The sequence below is a fragment of the Plecotus auritus genome (genome assembly GCF_963455305.1).
Source record: "Plecotus auritus genome assembly, chromosome: 9".
Lineage (NCBI taxonomy): Eukaryota > Metazoa > Chordata > Mammalia > Chiroptera > Vespertilionidae > Plecotus > Plecotus auritus.
Genome location: NC_137783.1, coordinates 113309006 through 113331353, shown reverse-complemented (window position 1 = coordinate 113331353; position 22348 = coordinate 113309006). Strand labels below are relative to the sequence as shown.

Sequence of the window (22348 nt, the reverse complement as noted above, 5' to 3'; positions counted from 1 at the left end):
ATTTGTCTCAGATGGTTGGGGTGAAGAGTGGTGTATGTTGAAAAACGTTACAATCAAGTGTTTTGATTTGGCCACTACTTTAGATGATAAATTTCTGTTGTTTATAAATTATCAAGTCTACTGGTAGTCTGTTACAACAGCCTAAATGGGTGAAGACATACACATGGCCAATAGGTATAGATGAGGATGCTCACTAATCACTGGGGAAATGAAAATTCACATCACAATGAGATATCACCTCATACTTGTTAGGATGGCTATTATCAAAGATAAGTGTTAGCAAGAAAGTGAAGAAATTTGAATCTTTGTACACTGTTGGTGGGAATGTATATGCTTTAAATGCTATGGGAAAAGTTATGGAGGTTTCTCAAAAATATAACTGAAACTACCATATGTTTCAGCAATTACTACTTATGGATTAAAAAAAAGTATATATATATATATATATATATATATATATATATATATATATATATATATGACTTGAGGATACATCCAGCCTCTTGTTTTTTAATCAAAGAGATTTAAAGAGACATCTCCCCTCTCATGTTATTGCAGCATTGCAACATTGTTTACAAAATAGCCAAGACATTGAAACAACCCAAATGTCTATTGACAGTTAAACAGACAAAAAACATGTAGTGTATGCACACAATGAAATATTATTCAGCCTTAAGAAAAGAAGGAAATTCTGCCATTTGCAACAACACGGATGAACCTGGTGAACATTGCATTAAATTAAATAGTCCAGTCCTAGAAGAACAAATACTGTATGATTCCACTTATGTGAGGTACCTAAAACAGTCAGACTCAAAGCAGAGAATAGAATGGTGGTCACCAGGCCTTAGGGGAAAGGAAAAATGGGCCATTGCCATACATTGTTGTGTCTGTGTAAGATAGTGATATGCTTGGAGGATGAAGGATGATAGCAGGAAAGCAAATATAGTTTATCATTTCTGAATACTGAAGTAATTTACACATACACTAAGTAGTGATTTATGTCTGAAACATTGATAAATTGAAGTTATATTAAAATTTAATGAGCCTTTGGTGAAATAAATTTTTTAGAATTCCCAACATTTATTATAAAAAAATATGAATGATACCAATGAGAATATGAATGATTTCAGACATATATAAATAATTTTTAAAATTGATTTTGGACAGATTTGAATTCATGCCAAGACTTGTGAAATTCTGTGTTGATTGGTTTGATTTTTTATTCACCTGATGCAAAAACAGCCTCAGAACTTAGGCCATTTGGGGATCATTTCTAAGAAGTAAAAAGGATTAATGAGAACTCTCAATTCAAGCGGAGATGGAATCTCAGGAGACTCCTATTTTCAAGGGAAAGCTCCATGAATAATAATAAAGTAACTCAAATCAGGTCACCGACGTTTTTATCTTGGACATAGATAAGAAAGCTGCCTTTGCATGATTTTAGCAACTATGCTGCCTTAAGATGCCAGGTGAGAATGAAAACAAGGTTTTACATGAGTTGAATTTGAAATAGAACAAATTTTAGAGACTTGTAATAAATTAGTGAGTAGGGAAAGTGTAGCCTGTAATACAAGGAATCATAAGGCCTACAGAATGTTTCTCTTTCTGAAAGTAGCCTTTAAAAAAAAAAAAAAAAAAAACTGATATGTTTGGACAATGACACTGAACCACGCAGAGAAAGTGGGCTTAAAGTATTCCTGAATCAAATAAAAAGAGAACTATCCTTGCCTATGAGAACATTGAACATGAGATTTAGCTACATCTCTGAACAGGAAACACATACTCTGAAAATGACAGAGAACTCCTGGATGAGAAAAGGCACTATAAAGAAATCTGGCAGCAGACACTTAACTCTAAGAGGCCCCATGATTAGAGGAGGCAGAATATGCTCCTATGAAATAAAAATGAGTTTTCTACATATTCTTCCATCTGCCCTGTCCCAGCATAATTCTAAATATATTTTTTAAATGTGATTATAATACTGCTGGGACTAATTTTAACTTTATTTCTCATTCTTTTTGTATTAGATAGCAGGTAGGGTATTAATTAATCATGTCTGAAAGTCTCACCCAAATGACCCAGACTGAGACTTTGACAAATTAAATAGTATACCAAGTGAAAGCCAAAAGCAGTGGGCAGGGTCCTAAGCTTCTCATCTTTAATAGGAGGGCAAGGAGAGTGTAAGGCTTGGAAGAAAAGTCATTTAAATTTTTATTGCTTTCTTTGGTAATATTCCCTTATCAAGAATTGGACACAAGTGAAATTTTTAGTAAATCATCTAGGAAATACTTAGGCTATCACAGGTAGAGTCTGTCTGTCCCATGCAGACAATAAAGATTTCGAAGTGCAAATTTCATAAGGCTCACACACACAATACCAGCAATGATGTTAGTGAGTGAGAATGGTGACAAGTCATGACGAATAGTTTACACAAGAGTTTATTGTTAATGGGGATGACTTCACAGGGATGTGAAGAGTGTGTATGGAATGCCTATGTAGATTCATTGTAAAACATAAGTATAAATTAAATGGTAGAAAATAATTAAAATGTACCCAAAATATGAAACCAAAATTTTATTATTAAAGTAACAGAATTATGTCAAATGTATATAACAAATGTATATAAAATGTTTTCTAAATTATTATTTTAACTTTCTATATCCATCTCTTTGCATAAAAAGCAGATCAGTGCATGCTATTAATCACTAGTCTAACATGTATCATTGTTGACCAAGGCAGAGAAATTTCATAGAATAGTGTGCTACTGTAATGATAAGGCAAAGTGTGAATCTATCTTATTTTATTGAGGATTTTAGTACTCAGTTTAAAATACCATTATACCATTTGTATGACTTAGGTAATTGCAACCTAAATGTCCATTGATAGATGTATGTATAAAGAAAATATTGCATATGCATAAAATGAAATATTCTTCAGCTTTAAAAAGAAAGGAAATACTGTCATTTGCAACAACATGGATGAACCTGGAAGTCATTAGACTAGTTAAAATAAACCAGATGCAGAAGGACAAATACTACCTGGTATAACTTATACAGTGAATCTAAAATAGTCAAACTCATGAAAGTAGATAGTAGACTTTTTTTTTCCTTTCAATTAGCTAGCATATTTGGAGAATTTGACCAACAGGATAGGTATTTTGTAGTTTAGAATCAAAATTTATATATGAGCATTTTACAAATAAGATCAGTATTAAAGTTTTCATAAGGTTAGGAATCATTTATTCCAAGGTATAGCACTAAGAGTGTAAAAAAAAAAAGTAATTTTTAACATTTGCTTTTGGAACAATGAATTTCCTTTTAGGAAAGGCATGCTACCCTGGCATCATGCATTATGAAAATAGTACAAACTCCATATTCTCCACCTTCCTGGTGACAGGCATACCTGGGCTGGAGGCTGTGTACATCTGGATCTCCATTCCCTTCTCTTTCATGTTCTTCATTACCTTAGTGGCCAACATGACCATCATTGCAATTATCTGGCGAGAACAGACCCTCCACGTGCCTATGTACCTCTTCTTGGCCATGCTAGCAGCTTCTGATCTGGGTCTGTCCCTCTTCACCTTCCCCACAATGCTGAGGATCTTCTGGCTGGATGCTCGTGAGATCACCTTCTCAGCTTGCTTTACCCAAATGTTTTTTATCCACACCTTCCAGGATTTTGAGTCAGCTGTCATACTGGCAATGGCTTTTGATCGCTATGTGGCCATTTCTTATCCACTACAGTATTCCTCCATCCTTACCCATAGTGTAATTGCCAAGATAGCTTTGGCCATTACTGTGCGAACCTTCACTATACAGGTACCCCTTCCTATCCTCTTGAGAAGGCTGTGTTTTTGTCGCTCCAATGTACTTTCTCATTCGTACTGTCTGCATCCTGATATCCTAAAGCTCTCCTGCTCCAACACAAGAATAAATAGCATATTTGGACTCTTAGTGCTGCTATCCACTATGGGGCTTGATTTTCTCCTCATTCTTTTTTCATACATTCTGATCCTAAAAACTGTACTAAGCATTGCATCCCATGGTGGCCGCCTCAAGGCTCTCAACACCTGTATTTCCCACCTCTGTGCTGTGATCCTCTTCTTCACACCCATGATCTGCCTGTCTATACTGCACCGCTTTGGCCCAAAACTTCCCTCACACATTTATGTGACCCTGGCCAACATGCACTTTCTCATTCCACCTGTGATGAACCCCATTGTGTATGTGGTGAAAACCAAGCTAATACAAGATAAGATTCTGAAACTCTTTATCAAAAAAGGATCAGGAAAATCCAGAGTCACATTTATAACATGAGTGAGCGCTATCCTAAGAATGCTTCATGAAATGAAGAACTTGCTACTATTCCAAATGCCCACAGAGATTCTGTTTGACCACTGACGGTTCTGAATAATATGGGATGTAAGCCTGGAAACTATTTCTTTTTTATGATTTGAATTGATATATATTGAATAATAAAAAGTATTCAGTAAAATAAAAATTTTAAATAATGAACTAGCTTCATTATTTCTTAGTCCAATGATTCATATATTATGGTCAGAGAAGTTTGTGATCTTATAGTTCATTTTTCACAAAGTAAATTACTACTTGTTATCATCTGTATATGTATCACCCTTGATAGACTGATATTTATTTACTGAATACCTACTATATTTTTTACTTTTTGAGGTAATGGAGATAACTTAAACAAAGTTCTCGCCTTCACAGTGGTTTGTTTTCTTGATGATATTGTTGTCAAAGTAAGGAACAACAGGTAAAAAACAAACAAATGAATATCTAATACTGAAAAGAACTATAAAGCCATGAAACAATGTCAACAATCTCTACCTAAATCTGTACCAACCTTGTCCTGGCCAAGTGCTCAGTTGGTTGGAGCATCGTTCAATACACTGAAATGTTGCGGGTTTGATTCCTGGTCAAAGCACATACCCAGTTTTTGGGTTTGATTCCCAGGAAGGGGTGTATGGGAGGCAATCAATCAATGTCTCTCTCTCTCTCTCTCTCTCTCTCTCTCACACACACACACACACACACACACACACACACACACACACACAATTAATAAACATATCCTTGGGTGAGGAATAAAAATAAAATTGTACCAACATTTCTATTGCCAGACTCTAAATCTCTAGCATAATGTTCTTTCACACATGCTCACACCTTGACTTCAGAGCCTCTGGACTTTGGCCTTGAGATCGCTAATCCTGGTCCTTGGAACATTCACCTTGTCTAAGTCTATGGCAACATTGTTAATTCATTGTCTTTCATAGTCACTATGGACCACACATACTCCAGGAAATGCTCCATCAATACTCATTCTTTCTTGTTGTTTTTGTTTTGTTTTGTTTTGTTTGTTTTTTGGGGGGTGGGGCTTGTTTTTACTTTTTAACTCTAAACTTATTTTGGAATCAATTTTAAAAATTTTCTATTTTCTACTCTTACACCTGTACTTTTTATTTCTAATTAAGAAAACAATAGATTTTTAAATTGTAATAACTACATAATAATGGTCTTTATTGCTTTGGTCTTTCAGTGACTGAATGTATATTTTTGAAACACTTGGTGTTTCCACAATCCACAGCTACAATTTCATATGTTCACAACTATTTCCCAGTTACTTACACCTCACAGCATACACTCTATTCACTTTTACATACATAAAGAAATTTATTTCTATATATGCCATAAAAAAGAAATTATAACCTCCTTTATTCAAAGAAGATAAGTTTCTTTTAATATAATCAGAGATGTTCAATTTGCCCTGCATCCATTTGCCAGGGCCAGCCTGACAGGTTGAACTGGGCTGAGGTAGGGAGGTGGGAATTGAGAAAAGAAAGAAAGACAGGAGAGCGGGATCAGGGGGACTACAGGTTATCGAGAGACTGCAGCAAGTTTATTAACTGCGTAATGCCTTTTATACACAAAACACTGAATAGGAGGTCTACCAAGAGGAATGTATTCTTTGTTCCTCTTAATCTCTAAGGGAGAGACAGAGCAGAAGGACAAATTCTCAGTACAGCAAATCTCAGTAAATAGTTACAGACTTCTTGGTAAGCTATGAAAGGTTGCTCTCATTCTACTGATAACCACCATCCAAACAAGCCTGGGAAAACTGTGTGGGTAGGAGACAGCCTTGCTAGTCCCTTCAGGTGCAAGGACCGTGTCAGCTTACACCTGGTCTCCAACATCCATTCTCTGTTTCTCTTTTTTTATATATATACTACAGGCCCGGTGCACGAAATTTGTGCACAGGTCAGAGAAGGGTGTCCCTCAGCCCAGCCTGCACCCTCTCCAATCTGGGATCCCATGAGGGAAGTCCAACTGCCCATTTAGGCCCGATCCCTCCTGGTGGGATCGGGCCTAAACGGGCAGTTGGACATCCCTCTCACAATCCAGGACTGCTGGCTCCCAACTGCTTGCCTGCCTGCCTTCCTGATTGCCCTTAACCGCTTCTGCCTGCCAGCCTGATCACCCTCTAACCACTCCCCTGCCAGCCTGATTGATGCCTAACTGCTCCCCTGCCAGCCTGCTTGCCCCTAACTGCCCTCCCCTGCAGGCCTGGTCACCCCTAACTGCTCTCCCCTGCAGGCCTGGGTCCCCCCTAACTGCCCTTCCCTGCAGGCCTGGTCACCCCCAACTTTCCTCCTCTGCCGGCCTGGTCACCCCTAACTGCCCTCCTCTGCAGGCTTTATCGCCCCTAACTGCCCTCCCTTGCAGGCCTGGTCCCTCCCAACTGCTCTCCCCTGCTGGCCATCTTCTGGTGGCCATCTTGTGTCCACATGGGGGCAGGATCTTTGACCACATGGGGGCAGCCATCTTGTGTATTGGAGTAATGGTCAATCTGCATACTACTCTTTTATTAGATAGGATAGAGGCCTGGTGCATGGGTGGGGGCCAGCTGGTTTGCCCTGAAGGGTGTCCCAGATCAGGGTGGGGGTTCCCTTGGGGATGGAGCGGCCTGGGTGAAGGGCCTGTGGTGGTTTGCAGGCTGGCCACGCCCCCCAGCAACCCAAGAGGAGGCCCTGGTATCTGGGATTTATTTATCTTCTACAATTGAAATTTTCTAGCCTGGAGCAGAGCCAAGCCTTCTGCTGGCTCCGTGGCGGCAGCCATTTCTGTTGGGATTTATTTATCTTCTATAATTGAAACTTTGTAGTGGAGGCCAAGGCAGGCCAGAGCTTCAGAAGCTTGGCTTCCTACATCACCAGGGGCAACCCTAGCCTCCTACTCTCTCCAGCTCCGTGGCTGCCACCATTTTTGTTGGGATTTATTTACTTTCTATAATTGAAACTTTGTAGCCTGGAGTGGGCCAGTCAGGGTGTGCAGAAAGCTTGGCTTCCTCCATCACTGGGGAAACTCAAGCCTCCCTCCTGCTCTCTCTGTGGCTGCAGCCATCTTGGTTGTGTTAATTTGCATACTTGCTCCTGATTGGCTGGTGGGCGTGGCTTGTGGGTGTAGCAGAGTGGTGGTTAATTTGCATGTTACTCTTTTATTAGATAGGATTATCATTATTAGAAAATATTTCAAGCATTACCTTTTGTGACAGCATGGATGGACCTGGAGAGTATTATGCTAAGTGAAATAAGCCAGTCAGAGAAAGACATGTATCACATTACTTCACTTATATGTGAGATCTAATGAACAAAATAGACTAATGAACAAAGTGGAGACAAACTCATGGATACAGAGAACAGATTGATAGTTGTCAGAGGGGAAGGGTTCAGGGCTGGGTGAGATAGGTGAAAGGATTAAGCAAAGGAAAAAAGAAAGATTAATGGACACAGACTACAGTTTGGTGATTGCCAGAGTGAAGAGGGAATTGAGGGGGTAGAAGAAGATAAAGAGAGGATAAATGGTGATGAAAGGAGACTTGACTTGGGTAGCAAATGTACAATGCCATATACAGATGATGCATGGTAGAATTGTAAAAAAAGAAACAAAAATAAAAATAAATAAATAATATTTTAGGCATCCCAAAGATGCAGAAAATAATACAACAAACATGCATATATTTTTCTCTTAATTCTATCTAATTATAAAATATTTTGTCACAATTGCATTAGTTTATTACATACTACAAATTATATCTAATAAAGGCAAAGACTTTTTGTATCTCTCTGAATCACAGACTTCCAACTCAATCCCAAAAGTCACCACACACATTTGAGTTTTGTGTTTATCTTTCCCTTCCTTGTTTTCTATTTAATGTTATAATAAGCATAAGAAGGGTGGGGCAAAAGTAGGCTTACAGTTGTGAGTATGCAAAACACAGAGTTTTTTCTTGAATTGTTTATTAATTACTCACAAAATTCATGTACTCGGGGGAGGGGGGGTTCCCTCAGCCCAGCCCACACCCTCTCATACTCCGAGCCCTCGGGGAATGTCCAACTGCCGTGGAGCCCTTTGAGAGTGCACTGACCACCAGCGGGCAGCTCCTGCATTGAGTGTCTGCCCTCTGGTGGTCAGTGCACATCATAGCAACCAGTCATTCCACCATCAGGCCGAAACCTGCTCTCTGACATCCCCTGAGGGGTCCCAGATTGCGAAAGTGTGCAGGCCAGGCTGAGGGATCCCACTGGTGCATGATTGTCCCAGGGAGGGACACAGGAGGTTGGCCAGCCAGGGAGGGACTATGGGAGGGCTCCGAGGCATGTCCAGCTATCTCACTCAGTCCCAATCAGCCAGACCCCAGCAGCAAGCTAACCTACCAGTCAGAGCATCTGCCCCCGGTGGTCAGTGCACATCATAGTGACTGGTCGACCGGCTGACTATCTGTCCCCTGGTGGTCAGTGCACATTATAGCAAGCAGTTGAGCGGCCTTAGCATATCATTAGCATATTACGCTTTGATTGGTTGAATGGAGGACCAGATGACTGGACACTTAGCATATCAGGCTTTTATTATATAGGATTGCATTACTTTCCATAAGAACAACTATAAACCTACTTTTGCCCCACCCTGTATATGCTATATTGCAGTATTTTTAATTTGCATTAAAAATTTAATTAAAATCAAGAATTTTTTAGTCCCAGTGCATTTTTTTTTAATTTACCCATATTCTTATATGTAGCCTGAAAACATTCATTTTCACTGTTGTAAACACTCCTCTGATGTTCAGGAGATAAAAAGGTGCACCAGAGATTCAGTTCTCCGGTTAGCCCTGCCTCTTTTTCTACTCTACACATTACCATTACTGGGATTAAAAAGATTTCTAGAACTCTACATATTCTTGCTATATCTATGACATCCTCAGTCTTAATCCTAATCTCTGCATGAGAACTATTAAAGTAATTTCATTACACCTCCTATTCCTAATTATGAGATTTTCATCTTATCCCTTTACTTTAATCCCCATATAGCTGCATAAAATTGCTTTTGACCTATATTCTGCTTTTTCAACAAATTATTTTCCTCTCTCTTCTTAAAGCTTTATTTCTTCCTTTTGGAGGCTTGATATTGGCCCATCAATTATCTGCACATCTTAATCTGTGAATATATTACCTTACTTGGCAATAGAAACCTTGTAAGTGTGATTAAGTTAAGGAGATCTTAACATTGGAAGATTATCCTGAATTTTCTGAGTGTGCCTGATGCAGTCACAAAGTCCTTGCAAGGGAAAGGCAAGAAGTCAGAAAGGAGCGGAGATACAATATTGATGGTGCTGAAGATACAGAAATAGGGCCAGGAGCCAAGCTGGAAAAGGCAAATCAATAGATTTTTCCCCATAGCCTCCAGAAAAAACCTCTCAAGAGACACCTGGATATTAGCCTAGTATGACTCATTTTGGACATTTAATCTCCTGAACTATAAAATAACATTATTGTGTTATTTTAAGTCACTGAGTTTGTGGTAATCTGTTTCAGCAACTATAGAAAATTAATACATCTCCCTTACTAAACATAATTCACTATACTTCCTTAGCTAAAAATAAATTTATCCAGCCATTCCTTCTCCACCAGCTGCTTTAAAACAGCTTAAAAAACATTTAAGACTTTCTGTTCATAAAATGAACTCTTACTAACCATATGGCTGTCAGTAGGTACTTAATTTATTTTTTCTTCTTTATTTCCACTTGGAAAAAGTAATGAACATTCATTATCTTCCTCTTGCCAAAATTTTTAAAGATTTATTGTGCTGAAATATAAAACATATACAGAAAACTGCATGGAAATAAATGTGTAATTTAACACATTTTTGTAAAATGGACATCCATGTAAATATCACCTAAGTAAAGAAATAAAATTATTGATGCCCAATTTTTTTCTGCAGCCTTACCTGAACATGACCTTACTATCACCACTATGTTAAACCAGTATTCTGATTTTTACAGTGTTTACTTCATTGTTTTTCTTTACATTGTGACTATTTATACATCCCCAAACAACACAGTTTACTTGTAATTAAACTAAACTAAACATTGTTTTCTCTTCAACTCCATTATAACCTAATTTTGCCTCTACTATTCCATTGAAATTGCTTGGGCAAGGTCATTCTAATTAACTCTAAATTACTAAATCATATTATTTATTTCAAATTCTGTCTCCTCATCACTGATTTTTCATCTATAATTGAAACAGTTGATTGCTCACTTATCATTGAATATTCGTACTTTGTAGGTTTCTCTTGCACCTCTGTATTTTCTGATCTCTCCAGCTAATTTTACTCATTGCATTTTCTAGCTTTACTTCTGATGTCAACCCGCTGGATATAAATGTTGCCCTCCTCAATCTCAAGCTGAATGTCCTGAACTCCAGACAGGTTCATACCTCCCTCTGGATAATTCCCTTTGTATGCTATATGGAAACCTTAAACTCAACTAGTCCAAAATAGAACTTGGAATAGAATATCAGGAAAGTCTCCTGCTCCATTCTCAACTGCTGCTTCTTCCTGCTGTGATGTTTGCATCTCCATTTGTGTCCTCATTCCAGCCAAAAATATGAACTATGTCAGGAATGCTCCTTACTTCCCTTTACTCATAATATCTAATCATTTACCAATAAGGTAGATTTTACTTTATTAGCATTTTCCCAACAGCCCCCACTTTTACATTTCCACTGCTCCTGACTCAGCTTAGAACTTAATAATTAAATAAATTACTTTGGCATTCTGCTAGTTGTCTTCCCTGCCTTCATTCTCAAACAACTCCAAACAGAACTGAAACTAGCTTTCAGAATCTAACATAATTATGTTGCACAAACTTGTTTATGCCTTTTCATTGATTCTCTTCATTTTTGGGTTAGTCTCTGCTCACAACTACCACAATTATTCTTTGATGATTTTCTGGCTCATTTTTTTAAATTTCTGATTATAGGCTCCATGCCCTAAAGCAAGTAACACTTCCTATTTAACACTTATTGCACCTCTAGCAAGTTATTCCAGTCATTCCAGATATACTTTCTTCCTTAAATATTTCCTTATTATTTAAGGGCCCATATATAGTGCCCACTTTATTTTGAATTGATAATTCCACACTCTCTTGTTATTTTCTGACACCTAGAATTAGGATTATTTTTAGGCCACATTAGAAGCTAGTCATATTTCACATATGCTGAATGAAAACATTTCTAACTCATGTCCATTGAGGTCATGGCATACTTCTGAAAATGCAGTAAAGCTCCTACCAGAAAAGAGTTACTGCAGCAGATATCTTTACTCCAGTTTTGCTTATTTCTGTAGCTAATGTTCATGGCTGTCTTCTTGACCAAACCTTGAGAACTAATCCAGAATATTTACACATTTACTGAGCAATAATGTTACTATCTGTGCCCAAAGCAGTAGGTCTACATGAACCAGGTGGGTAGCATGTGTAAGATAAACATGGAGTTTATTCTATGTACCTGTTGCTTGATCTGAGGTCTACACATACTTATAAGATGACAGATATGAGCCTATGTGACCAGCTCCATTTTAAGAACTCTGGATTCCAAAACTCAAGCAGGCTTCCCTACATAAACATCTCTCATGTGTCTCTGAGGTTTGCAGCTAGAGAGACCCTTGCAGAGAAGAAATGTTGGGAAGCCTGTATGTGACCTCTCTTGCCTTTACCTACGTTTAATTTTTCCTGCTGTACTTTCACGGTGTCCTTTGCTATACCAAATCTCAGCCATGAGGATAATTTTACTGAGTTGTGTGAGTGCTTCAAGTGAATCACTGAACTAGCAATTGGTTGTGTACCCAAGATGGTTCCTCTACCTCATTACTAACTTGGTTCTACCTCAATTTTCCAGGCCATTCCTACCCAGCTCCATACATATTGCAAACAGTAGTTGTATCCTGTATCACTCTCTCCTCAGCTTATAAACAAAATCCAGGCCCATTTTACATGCTCCTGGTGAATCTTTTTAATCTCCCCCACCACTTATAATCATTCCCCCAGTGAATATGAAGAACTCACTTTGAAGAGAGAGGAAGAGAAGGGACAACAGCAGTAAAAAGTAAGCTCTATGTTATTGTAACAAAAACCAATTAGTGCAAAATGAATTTATCCTGGAGGAAATCTATTAATATTATCACTCATGGAAATAGTGCTGTAGATTCTGTTCTTACTCCCCACCCCCTAAGATATTTATAATTTAAGGGGAAAGGCTGGATTTGGAGGAGGGATGTTGGAGGATATAAAGGATTGTATGTCCTGGAAATAGAAATATGATGAAAGATGTTCCTGGAACCAAAATAGCTATGATCTATTTGATGATTTCTATCTCTAAGCAGCTAAAAAGGTCTTAGGCTGGGTAGAGAAGAAAGAAAACCTGAAGCACAACAGGCTGCATGTTCTAAGCTTATAGTATTCTAGTAATCAACTGCAGATCTGGCAAAGACCTACAAGGATTAACAATAGACAGCTCTGTCTGGCACATGCTCATTTAATGCTTCTTTGAAAGACCATACCACAGGGACTGGATGTGAGCCTCCAGGGAGAGCCAGAACTAATATTTTATAAACCTGCTCTCTTAGCACTACATTCAAGCCAGGGAGCCTCACGAGGCCTCAGCTGCCCCACAACCCACAGAAATTGAATCTCTGACCTGGGGTCTGGTGAGTGATAGAAACATCTCGGGCTATAGTAGGTCAAATCATGTTGCATGTGTACTTGGGATGGAATTGAGAGAAGTCATGGGCTATCCTAGACATGGTTTCCAACTTTGTATGAGGATCTCTGAAGCAGGAAGGGCATTTGTTAGAGGTACACAACACTTCTAATCCTCCTGTCTGATATATTCTATAGTTTTGGGACACAACCTCTGGACTCTCTTTCCTCACTTAATAGTCACTCAATTCTTGCTCTTAGAATCTGAGGTCCACTGCAAGTCAAACTACATTTATGTATGACACATATTAGATAATATTTCTCAGAAATTTGTTTTAAAAAAGACTTCTGAGACATGGAGTTTCGCATTCTTTTTAGGGATGTTGCAACATCAGTTCAGCAGGATTTGGACAAGATGACCTTGAAAAATATAAGAGTGTTTGTCAATGATTTTTTTCTGACAAAGCTCAAATAAAGAAGTTAGCCTTTTGTTTAAGAGTCTAAGAGCAACAGCTCCTCTTTTCTGACATTCTTAGAAGGTTGAGTTAAAACAAAGACTTCCAAGTAGCCCAACAGATGATTCCCATTTGTGAATGGATCACCAGCCTGTTACATATCAACTTAGGCATGTCTTCTGAATATAAAACTATCTCCTTTCCTATACGTGTCATGCTTTAGGAATGGATTTGCTATTTTATTTATATCAGTTTGTTAAATATTTGCCCAGAAATATTAATTCTGAATCGCAGGTGTTTTATTTTTATCAATAATGATAACCTTTTAACATGTATAAGAATTTCAGACCATTATATTTAGTGGGATAATGCTTTCCTTTCTTTTGAAACCACATTGTGATTAACAGCCTATAAGGAAAACTTGTCAGAGGCAGGTTGATGGATATAAAGACTAGTCATTGCCTACCTCTCCCTCTGTAACCAAAATTCAGAGGGATATTTTATTAGAACAACATAGATGACTCCTAGATCTCACCCAACCTCACCTCTCCACAGGTAAACCCACATATTATTCCCCGATGACTTCCCAATGATAATTTCTTTATTGTTCAATTATCATGTTTGTTTTGATTCTGACACCATTGGTTATCCTTCACAGAATTTCTTCTCTGGGCTTTCCTTATACTAATGGTTAACATGTGAAATGGGGATAGCAGGTATTCTTCATGACTTTATAGAGCAGTGTTATAACTAGTTCATAAGAGAGGATTAGAATATAATGAAGACTGTTCTACTGGTAACAGCTACCACATAAATGACTGCCCAAGAAGATGCTGAAGTCTTCATTGTTAAGAGAATTTTCCTAAGATGTTAAGGGAGAAACTCATCATTCATTTGGACTTTAGGTATGTGACCAAAGTTTCCTGTGAACTCTATGTACTAGGGAGAAACTCATCATTCATTTGGACTTTAGGTATGTGACCAAAGTTTCCTGTGAACTCTATGTACTAGATTTCACACTTTAAACCCTTCTTTAATAGTTGTTCTTCAAGGTACCCAGGATGATTCTGGAAAAGGGTAAGTCATACAAAGCAGAGTGTGGTTTTACATGTGGGATCTTGTATCTTTCCCATGGTCAATGTCCTCATGAACTAGTGTATGGATCTGTCTATGGTGACCAGTCAATTCCAAAGCTTCAAAGGCAGAAACTCTATATTTACTCATTACTTTACTTACATTGAGTGCATAGCAGGAGCTCAGTAAATGTTTGATGCCATCAAATATATTGTGTTTCCAACAATAAATATTATCTAGTCTTCATCTAAAAATGAACACATTTTTAGAGAGCATCCTGTAACAAAGATTTAGAAGGAATTTTAATCTAGTAAACATTCACGTCAAGCCCAAAACCACTCCTGGTGTCTTCTTGTCTTCAGATATTATTATGTATATTCTGATTCTCTTTCCAAACAAAACATATATCTGGTAATATCAGGAATTCAGAATCAGTATTAACATTCTTCTACTTTATTTTCTAACTCCCAAACAGCCATTAAACATAATTATCCTTATCTAGGTTCCTTTAGAACTTTTCATTCTGGTACTAAAACAAATCCAGCTTAAGCACACACACACTCTTGTGCTCTCAGCACAGTTCCACTTTGCATTTTTTCAAACCTTGAGAAACATCTTCAAATGAGGAAGAAGTTTTCTCTCTAAAGGACCCAAGTATGCTTCTGAAAACTAAGGCAAACTACCAGAAGAGAGATAGACAGCACTCTTCCCTATTGTAAATGCCTAAATGAATGGGATTTATGCTGTGAGATGAGGAGAAGAAGGGCAATAGCTCTCTGGCAGCACAGACCATGGGTGCCAATGTGATGAGATGGTAGGAGAATGCTGTGAAAGAATAACTTTTTGCTTTCTTAATACTTTTTCCAGGCAAGTCCTTCCCAGAGTTATGGCAATTCCTAGCAACAATAATGCCAGCAGCTTCTTCTTCATACTGATGGATCTCCCAGGACTGGAGAGTGCTCACTGCTGGACAGCTATTCCTGTCTGCCTTATCTATGGTCTCTCTTTGCTGGGCAACATCACCATAATGTACATTGTCAAGTCTGTGCCCAGCCTTCACACACCCATGTACCTCTTCCTATCCATGCTTTCAGTGGCTGACTTGGGCCTCTCTGCTTCTACGCTGCCTTCAATGGCAGCAGTGTTTCTCCTAGGCCAGAGGAAGGTGGGAGCTGCAACCTGCTTTGTGCAACTCTTCTTCATTCACACTTTTTCAGTCATTGAGTCAGCTGTGCTGTTGGCCATGGCTTTTGACCGCTCTGTGGCTATCCGAGAGCCTTTACGCTATGCCACCATTCTCACAACCCAGCGCATTGGGGCCATTGGGCTGGCCATTGTGACCCGCAGTGCTGCCTTTCATCTGCCCCTGCCTATACTCCTTGGAAGACTTCAGTTCCAGCCTATGAATGCTCTGTCTCATTCTTATTGTGTTCACCCTGATGTTGTAAGGCTGGCCAGGTCCAGCACGCTTGTGAACAGTGGCTTTGGGCTCTTCGTCATGCTTTCCACATTGGGGACAGATGCTGTACTCATTCTCCTCTCCTATGTGCTGATCTTGAAGACAGTATTGAGCATTGCTTCCAATGCTGGGCGACTCAAAGCCTTCAACACCTGCATTTCCCATATCTGTGCTGTACTTCTCTTTTATACCCCACTAGTCAGCCTGTCCATGATCCATCGCTTTGGGAAAAAGAATCTACCAGCTCAGGTATACATGCTTCTCTCCTATCTGCATTTTCTTGTACCTCCAATGCTCAACCCAATTGTCTACAGTATAAAAACCAAAGAGATTCGGGTACGTATTCTGAAGATGCTCCACCTGAAAAAGCTTTGAGCCCAAAGGACAAAATATTGGTTCTGATAGTCAACCTGCTGATTAAGGCATACCACATAGGAGGTAGAATGTACCTCTCCTCTGATCAATTACTTATTCAAAAACTAATGACTGAATATATTATGGTGCTTCCCCAGCCATCAGAGCAGTACCTGTCCAAAGGGGAAAATGTTTTTTATTCTACAAATGTCACTGTCAGCCTGAGAGACCTCTGGTTAGGGCAAACAGCCTCTGGAAGAGTATCAGTTACATGTAAAAGTAAACAGATTAGAAGAGTAGGATTTAATGACATTTAAAATATCTTTCAACTAAAAACCTAGAATCCCACAAAATTAAGCTCAAAAGGGCCTTACTTGATTGTACTTTCTGAAAGTTTTGCAAGTTTGTGAAATCAAAATATGTTTTTCTCCTGACTTGCATACTAACTACACCTAGCCCTTTGAATAAAGGGAAAACCCTGCTCCTCACTTTCTAATACATAAATGAGATACTATGTGCCCTCAAAAACTACATCAAAATGCTGTAGTTATTGAATGGTAGATTCCATATATAAGTCAATTTTCCCTCCATACTTTTTTAAAAATATGTATTTTTATTTCTGTAGGAGAGGAAGAGAGGGCTAGAAACATCAATGATGAGAGAATCATTGATTGGCTGCCTTCTGCATGCCCCCCTACTGGGGATTGAGCCTGCAGCCCAGGCATGTGCCCTTGGCTGGAATCAAACCTAGGACCATTCAGTCTCTATCCACTGAGCCAAACCAGCTAAGGCTCCCTCCATACTTTAGACAATATTTTTTAAAGTCCATTTTTATGAGAACAGACTAGGTTTTCACAAACAAATCAAAGCTAGAGAAATTGATTTGCTCACTTTGTCATGGTCTTCCTTTCTGGATAAAAGCTTCAGCTAACTTCCTTTTATAGAGTTGCTCTATTAAAAACATAACCAGTAATAGGGTAAGCAAGTATTTCACTTAAGTGCTAATATTTTGTATCAGATTGTATTATAAAGTTATTTACAAAGTTGTGAAGGGAAGGCGAAAAAAAAAACATATTATCAACATTTTATTTCTGCCCTACATAATCACTCATTTAGATTATATTTATTTGCCTCTGCTGGGCCACCTCCTATTTAAAGTATGCAGAAAACAAAATAGAATACTGCTTCCTTAGTATGAAAAGTTTAAATAATTCAGTGAAATAGGTTTTAAACATATAAGTCTCCAGGTGCTTCCATGGCTAACAGTACCGTTAGAGGGAAGACACTAAGAAATTCGAGTTTACTTAACCAATGCTATTTCAAGAGATACTTCTTTAAAGTGATGAGTTTTAAGTGGATACCAGAAAGATGAAATATTTAAGCATTGTCTGTTTTTCAATGTCTGGCCTATTTTATATAGCTTTCCTGGAATTAGAGTTATTTGTTGGAATATATTCTAGATCCATTATAGCTGGGGCTTCCCTATTTTCTTTCATTCATACTCAGGGGTGTAACAAATAAGTGCGCCCACAACAAACAGGGTTTAGTTTTGTTTTCCATTTATATTGTGAAACAAAATAATTTTATAAAACATTATTTTTGTAGGACATGAACTGCCTGCCTTGGTTTTCAATGCTATGGCTAAAATTGTGATTCTATTTAACTACAGAGCTATATCCTCAAAGTTGAAAGTCTTTCATTTTATTGAACTTTTATTATTTCTGTTGCAACAATAAAAAGGGTCTTTTGCTGCATTTATATGAACATAATAATAACAATAAAATGTATTAAATATTTAATGTGTGATTTTTCAGGAATGATATATTTACATATATTAAATAGCATCAACTCAGGTCTTTCATAATAATAAAATAATAGTAACTACTTTAGTATTGACAAGCTGTTATAAGGTTTTTAATGGAGTACCCCATTTAATCCTCACAATGATGTGCATTAGTTTCTTTCACGGTGCCCATTTCACTGATGGGGAAACTGAGTCAACGAGAAGTTAAATAACATGCCCAGACATTCAGAGCTATTAAGTGATGGAACTGAGATTCAAATGCACACATTTTCACTTCAGGGCCATTTGTTGTTAAACATATATCTATAATCTCCCAATGGTAGTACTATTATATATTATAGACATTAAAAGTGAGGCTCAAAGAGCTTGTGCAACTTATGTAATTACCAGTGGAGACCATCTTCAACTCAGGTCTTTCTGATATTGAAGCTTGCACTCACAAACAGCCAATTACTTTTTAAACACAATATAAGGGTACTCAGTAACTAAGACAGACTTGGACAGGGCTAAAGGATTTTCAATCACAATTGAGTTTCTTTATAGCCCATTGCAAAACTTGTTTGGCAGTGACATGGTTAAAGGCAATTGCTGCCCCAAAGCCCATGGCTCCTGTTGTGTTCATTAAGGAATAATATCCAAGAATTGGCTGATTGGCTGTAAAATCACTGCTCATTGCAAATTCCTTTCCATTGTAACCTGGAGGAGGATGAGAAATGTCCTCAGCTCTTTTCTCCTTGTGGGTGAGTGAATAACATAGGGTTTAGAGAGGAAAGGGGTAAAGCCATTTGTCCCTTCTTAGTGCACACTTAAAAATAGTGTTAATATGTTTTGAGTTAAGTACAGTATATTAAAGATTTAGAGAAAGAAAAAGGGGTCTTCCGATCTATTGGATGAGTTTCCTGAATTAGTCCTCAAATGTGCTGGCATAATAGATAAAACCAATTAAATGGGCAATTATGATGGGCTGGTTACTCATCACAAAACTTCTCCTTGCTTTAAATACAGACTGATAGAGGTACACCTGAGGCTCTAAGCAAATGATTCTATTCCTCTCCAAGGTAGACAAGCTGAGATGAAAAGTTTGAGGAGCAGAATGATATAGGGATTTGCTCATTTGTGAAGACAGTTTGAAAAGATAGTCTGCTTCTTCTTGCAAGATGGAAGGTAACAGAATGATGATGTGAATTGATAAACCCACAGTAATCAAGGTTGGTTGCAAATCTTTCAAAATCTTTAAAGAATCATCTTTGAGAAAACTCCTTACATTTTGGTCATAGTAAGTGACTTTAAGACAAATATTAACAAGTATTATTTACATTATAAGTACTTTGCAGAATACTAGGAACTCTTCAAGTCTTTCATCCATTATCTTATTTTATCATCAATTAAACATATAAAATTGGTATGCTATGAAAATTAGTACAATTTACCAATTTTCAATTTTCAGTGTGTATATGGATATAGTTCTACAGAATATTTTGTGAACATGAAACCCATTCTCTTATTATTTCATATTACTATCATGGCAGAATATTGGCTCTTAATACTGTTGACCTGAAATCCTAACGTTGTTGCCAAAGAAAGTAGACTTCGTGTTGGGAAATTCAGCATTGTGTCCCACTCTGTTTACTATGATGCCACAGGTTTACACCTGATGGAAATTCTGCTGACAAGCCAAAATAAATAATTCTAATAAGGAAGTAGCTCATAGTGTATTCTTGAAATTTTGGAAAAGTAGCTCTTGCTTAAGCCCAAATTTTGTCTAAGTATTTTTCCCACTTTTTTTGTGCTGAAGTCAGGACCAAAAACAGATGCCTTGCCTTCTCAACTATATTCTTCTGCTTCTTAACACTAAATTCATTTACTCAACAAGTGTTCCTTAGAAATTGAAAAATGAAAAAAAAAAATCACACAATCACACATATACTCATGAAACTTCCTCTTCTGTACAGTCAACTTAGTGTAATATGTACAAAAACAATATTCTCCACATATATGAAAATCTCAATGCCTTTTTATAGGTCCATTTTCTCAAATGATAAGTTAACTAAAGTCAGGAATTCTGACTCTGCTTACACTATGGATATTCATTGTGATTGAATATATGCATTTGAAATCGATGGGTAAAGTGAGAAATCTTTCAGTTTGTTAAAGAAATGTGGGTTTTTTTTTTCTCTAATTAAAATACAGATAGTGACAGTGTAGGGTGAATGTAAGATGGAGAATTCATAAAGAGCATTCAGACACTTAATTTGAATGCATGGTTCTTCCCAGTCAAAGTTTTCTGTATTTTTTTTTAACATTTCCTCAACTTATTTCCAGTTGCTCCATTAGTAACTGAATAAAAATTCATAAATTTATATGTAGAAGGAATAATACAGCTTGTCCAATTTTCTAAAGCATCAGAATTTAGCTAACTTACACGTTACTTTATTAAAAATATTTTACTTTGTAGGCTAAATTATAAGAAAAAACAGAATCCTTATTTATTGTAATTACTATATGCTTCTTGGTCTTTAATGATCTGTGGTAAGATCATTTGACAAATCCTAATGAAAGAATCTGTGCTTGTGACTGAGCACCATTGGGCCCTCATCTCAGAGGTTAGCACCATTTTATTTTTTTTTTATTTTTATCTAAGAGTATTCCTTTATTCTTAATTTATTGCCCTTGCTTGTCTTCTACTTTCTTGCTTTAATGGGCCTGCAACAGCATTGCTCACTTCTCCTTATAAAGCAGTACTATACCTTCCCATGTACTGCAGTGGTTCTCAGATCTTTGGATTAGAATCACCTGGAGGTCTTGTTAAATTGCCAAATGCTGGGCTTCAATTCCAGAATCCTGATTCAGTTGCTGATGCCCAGGCCCTCCTTTTATAATCCAGTGCCACTAGATATATATTTAGCACAGAAGAGAATATCCCCAATCTGCTAGTCAGGTACAATGCAGTTTTCTTAAGTGATTGTGTTAGCTCTAGAGGTTGTCTCTGTTAACAACTCTCTTATTTCTATCATGATTCCAGCTATAATAGGAACCTATCTCCTAGTTAATTTGTGTGCTGATAACTTGAGATTTTTCCTGATGCATCTCTGTACATTCCTTACCAATCACTCACTCACTCACCCACGCACCTACAAATTTCCAACTGTCTTGCACCTTCTTACTGTTTTGCTTTTTCTCCATTACCCCCTTCTCACAGAGCTGTAACTTAAACTCTCAATCTAAAACAACACCGCTCTCGCCCTGGCCGGTTTGGCTCACTGGATAGAGCGTCGGCCTGGGGACTGAAGGGTCCCAGGTTCGATTCCGGTCAAGGGCATGTACCTTGGTTTGCGGGCACATCCCCAGTGGGGGGTGTGCAGGAGGCAGCTGATCGATGTTTCTCTCTCATCGATGTTTCTAACTCTCTATCCCTCCCCCTTCCTCTCTGTAAAAAAATCAATAAAAATATATATTAAAAAATAAAACAACACCGCTTTCTCTTTCCACATTGTATTTTTTTACATATTTGGAATAATATTGACTCCTTATTTGGGGGACCTTATTGTTAATTTTTTAATAGTTCTATTACCAGAATCTAGAACAGTGATTAGGACAGTTTAATTCTGGAAGGACTGAAGTAGAGAATAAGAGGAAAATCAGAAGTGGCCATTACATAGGAAATTTTTAAAAATAGAAATTCATGGGTGTTTATAGTTTTCTTTGATTTAAGGATTAAGCTTGTGTCTTGAATCTGTTGGTTAATAGCTGACATTTATCTTAAATTACAAACAATAATGTCCAGAATACAAAATCACTGGGTCAGAATTATTTCTAGTCTTGGACCCTCCTTTTATAATCTTTGAGACTTTAGCAAAGTTATATACCTGAGTTCTTAACAATTATTTTTATTAATCTGGAAAACTGATCTGCCAACCTCTAAGGGTTAAGAGACTTTAAAATGATCTAAGTGAAAATGTTTTGTAAAGTGCTTTACATGAAATAAGACAGTAATGAATTACAACTGTAATGAATTACATTTGCATGTTTACTTGCAGAAAAAAAGGTGACAGAATTCATTATTATGTGGACCTCCTGTTCACAAAGAGAAGAATAATAGATTGCACTCCATAAGACATATGAAAGGAAAGATGAAAAATAAAGAAAAAAATC

The 22348-nt window shown here is 37.5% G+C and overlaps 2 protein-coding genes across 2 annotated transcripts; both read left to right on the top strand.

Annotated features, from left to right (window-relative positions):
• Nucleotides 1–3344: 3344 nt before the first annotated feature.
• Nucleotides 3345–4316, top strand: LOC308233334 (olfactory receptor 51G2-like; the record flags this gene model as incomplete). Its single annotated transcript, XM_080640259.1, has 1 exon — nt 3345–4316. The coding sequence occupies one exon, from the start codon at nt 3345–3347 to the stop codon at nt 4314–4316; it is 972 nt and encodes a 323-aa protein (XP_080496385.1).
• An 11149-nt stretch (nt 4317–15465) lies between these two features.
• On the top strand, nt 15466–16413 carry LOC308233364 (olfactory receptor 51G2-like; the record flags this gene model as incomplete). Its single annotated transcript, XM_080640289.1, has 1 exon — nt 15466–16413. One exon carries the CDS (start codon nt 15466–15468, stop codon nt 16411–16413), a length of 948 nt encoding a protein of 315 aa, XP_080496415.1.
• Between the last annotated feature and the right edge of the window lie 5935 nt (nt 16414–22348).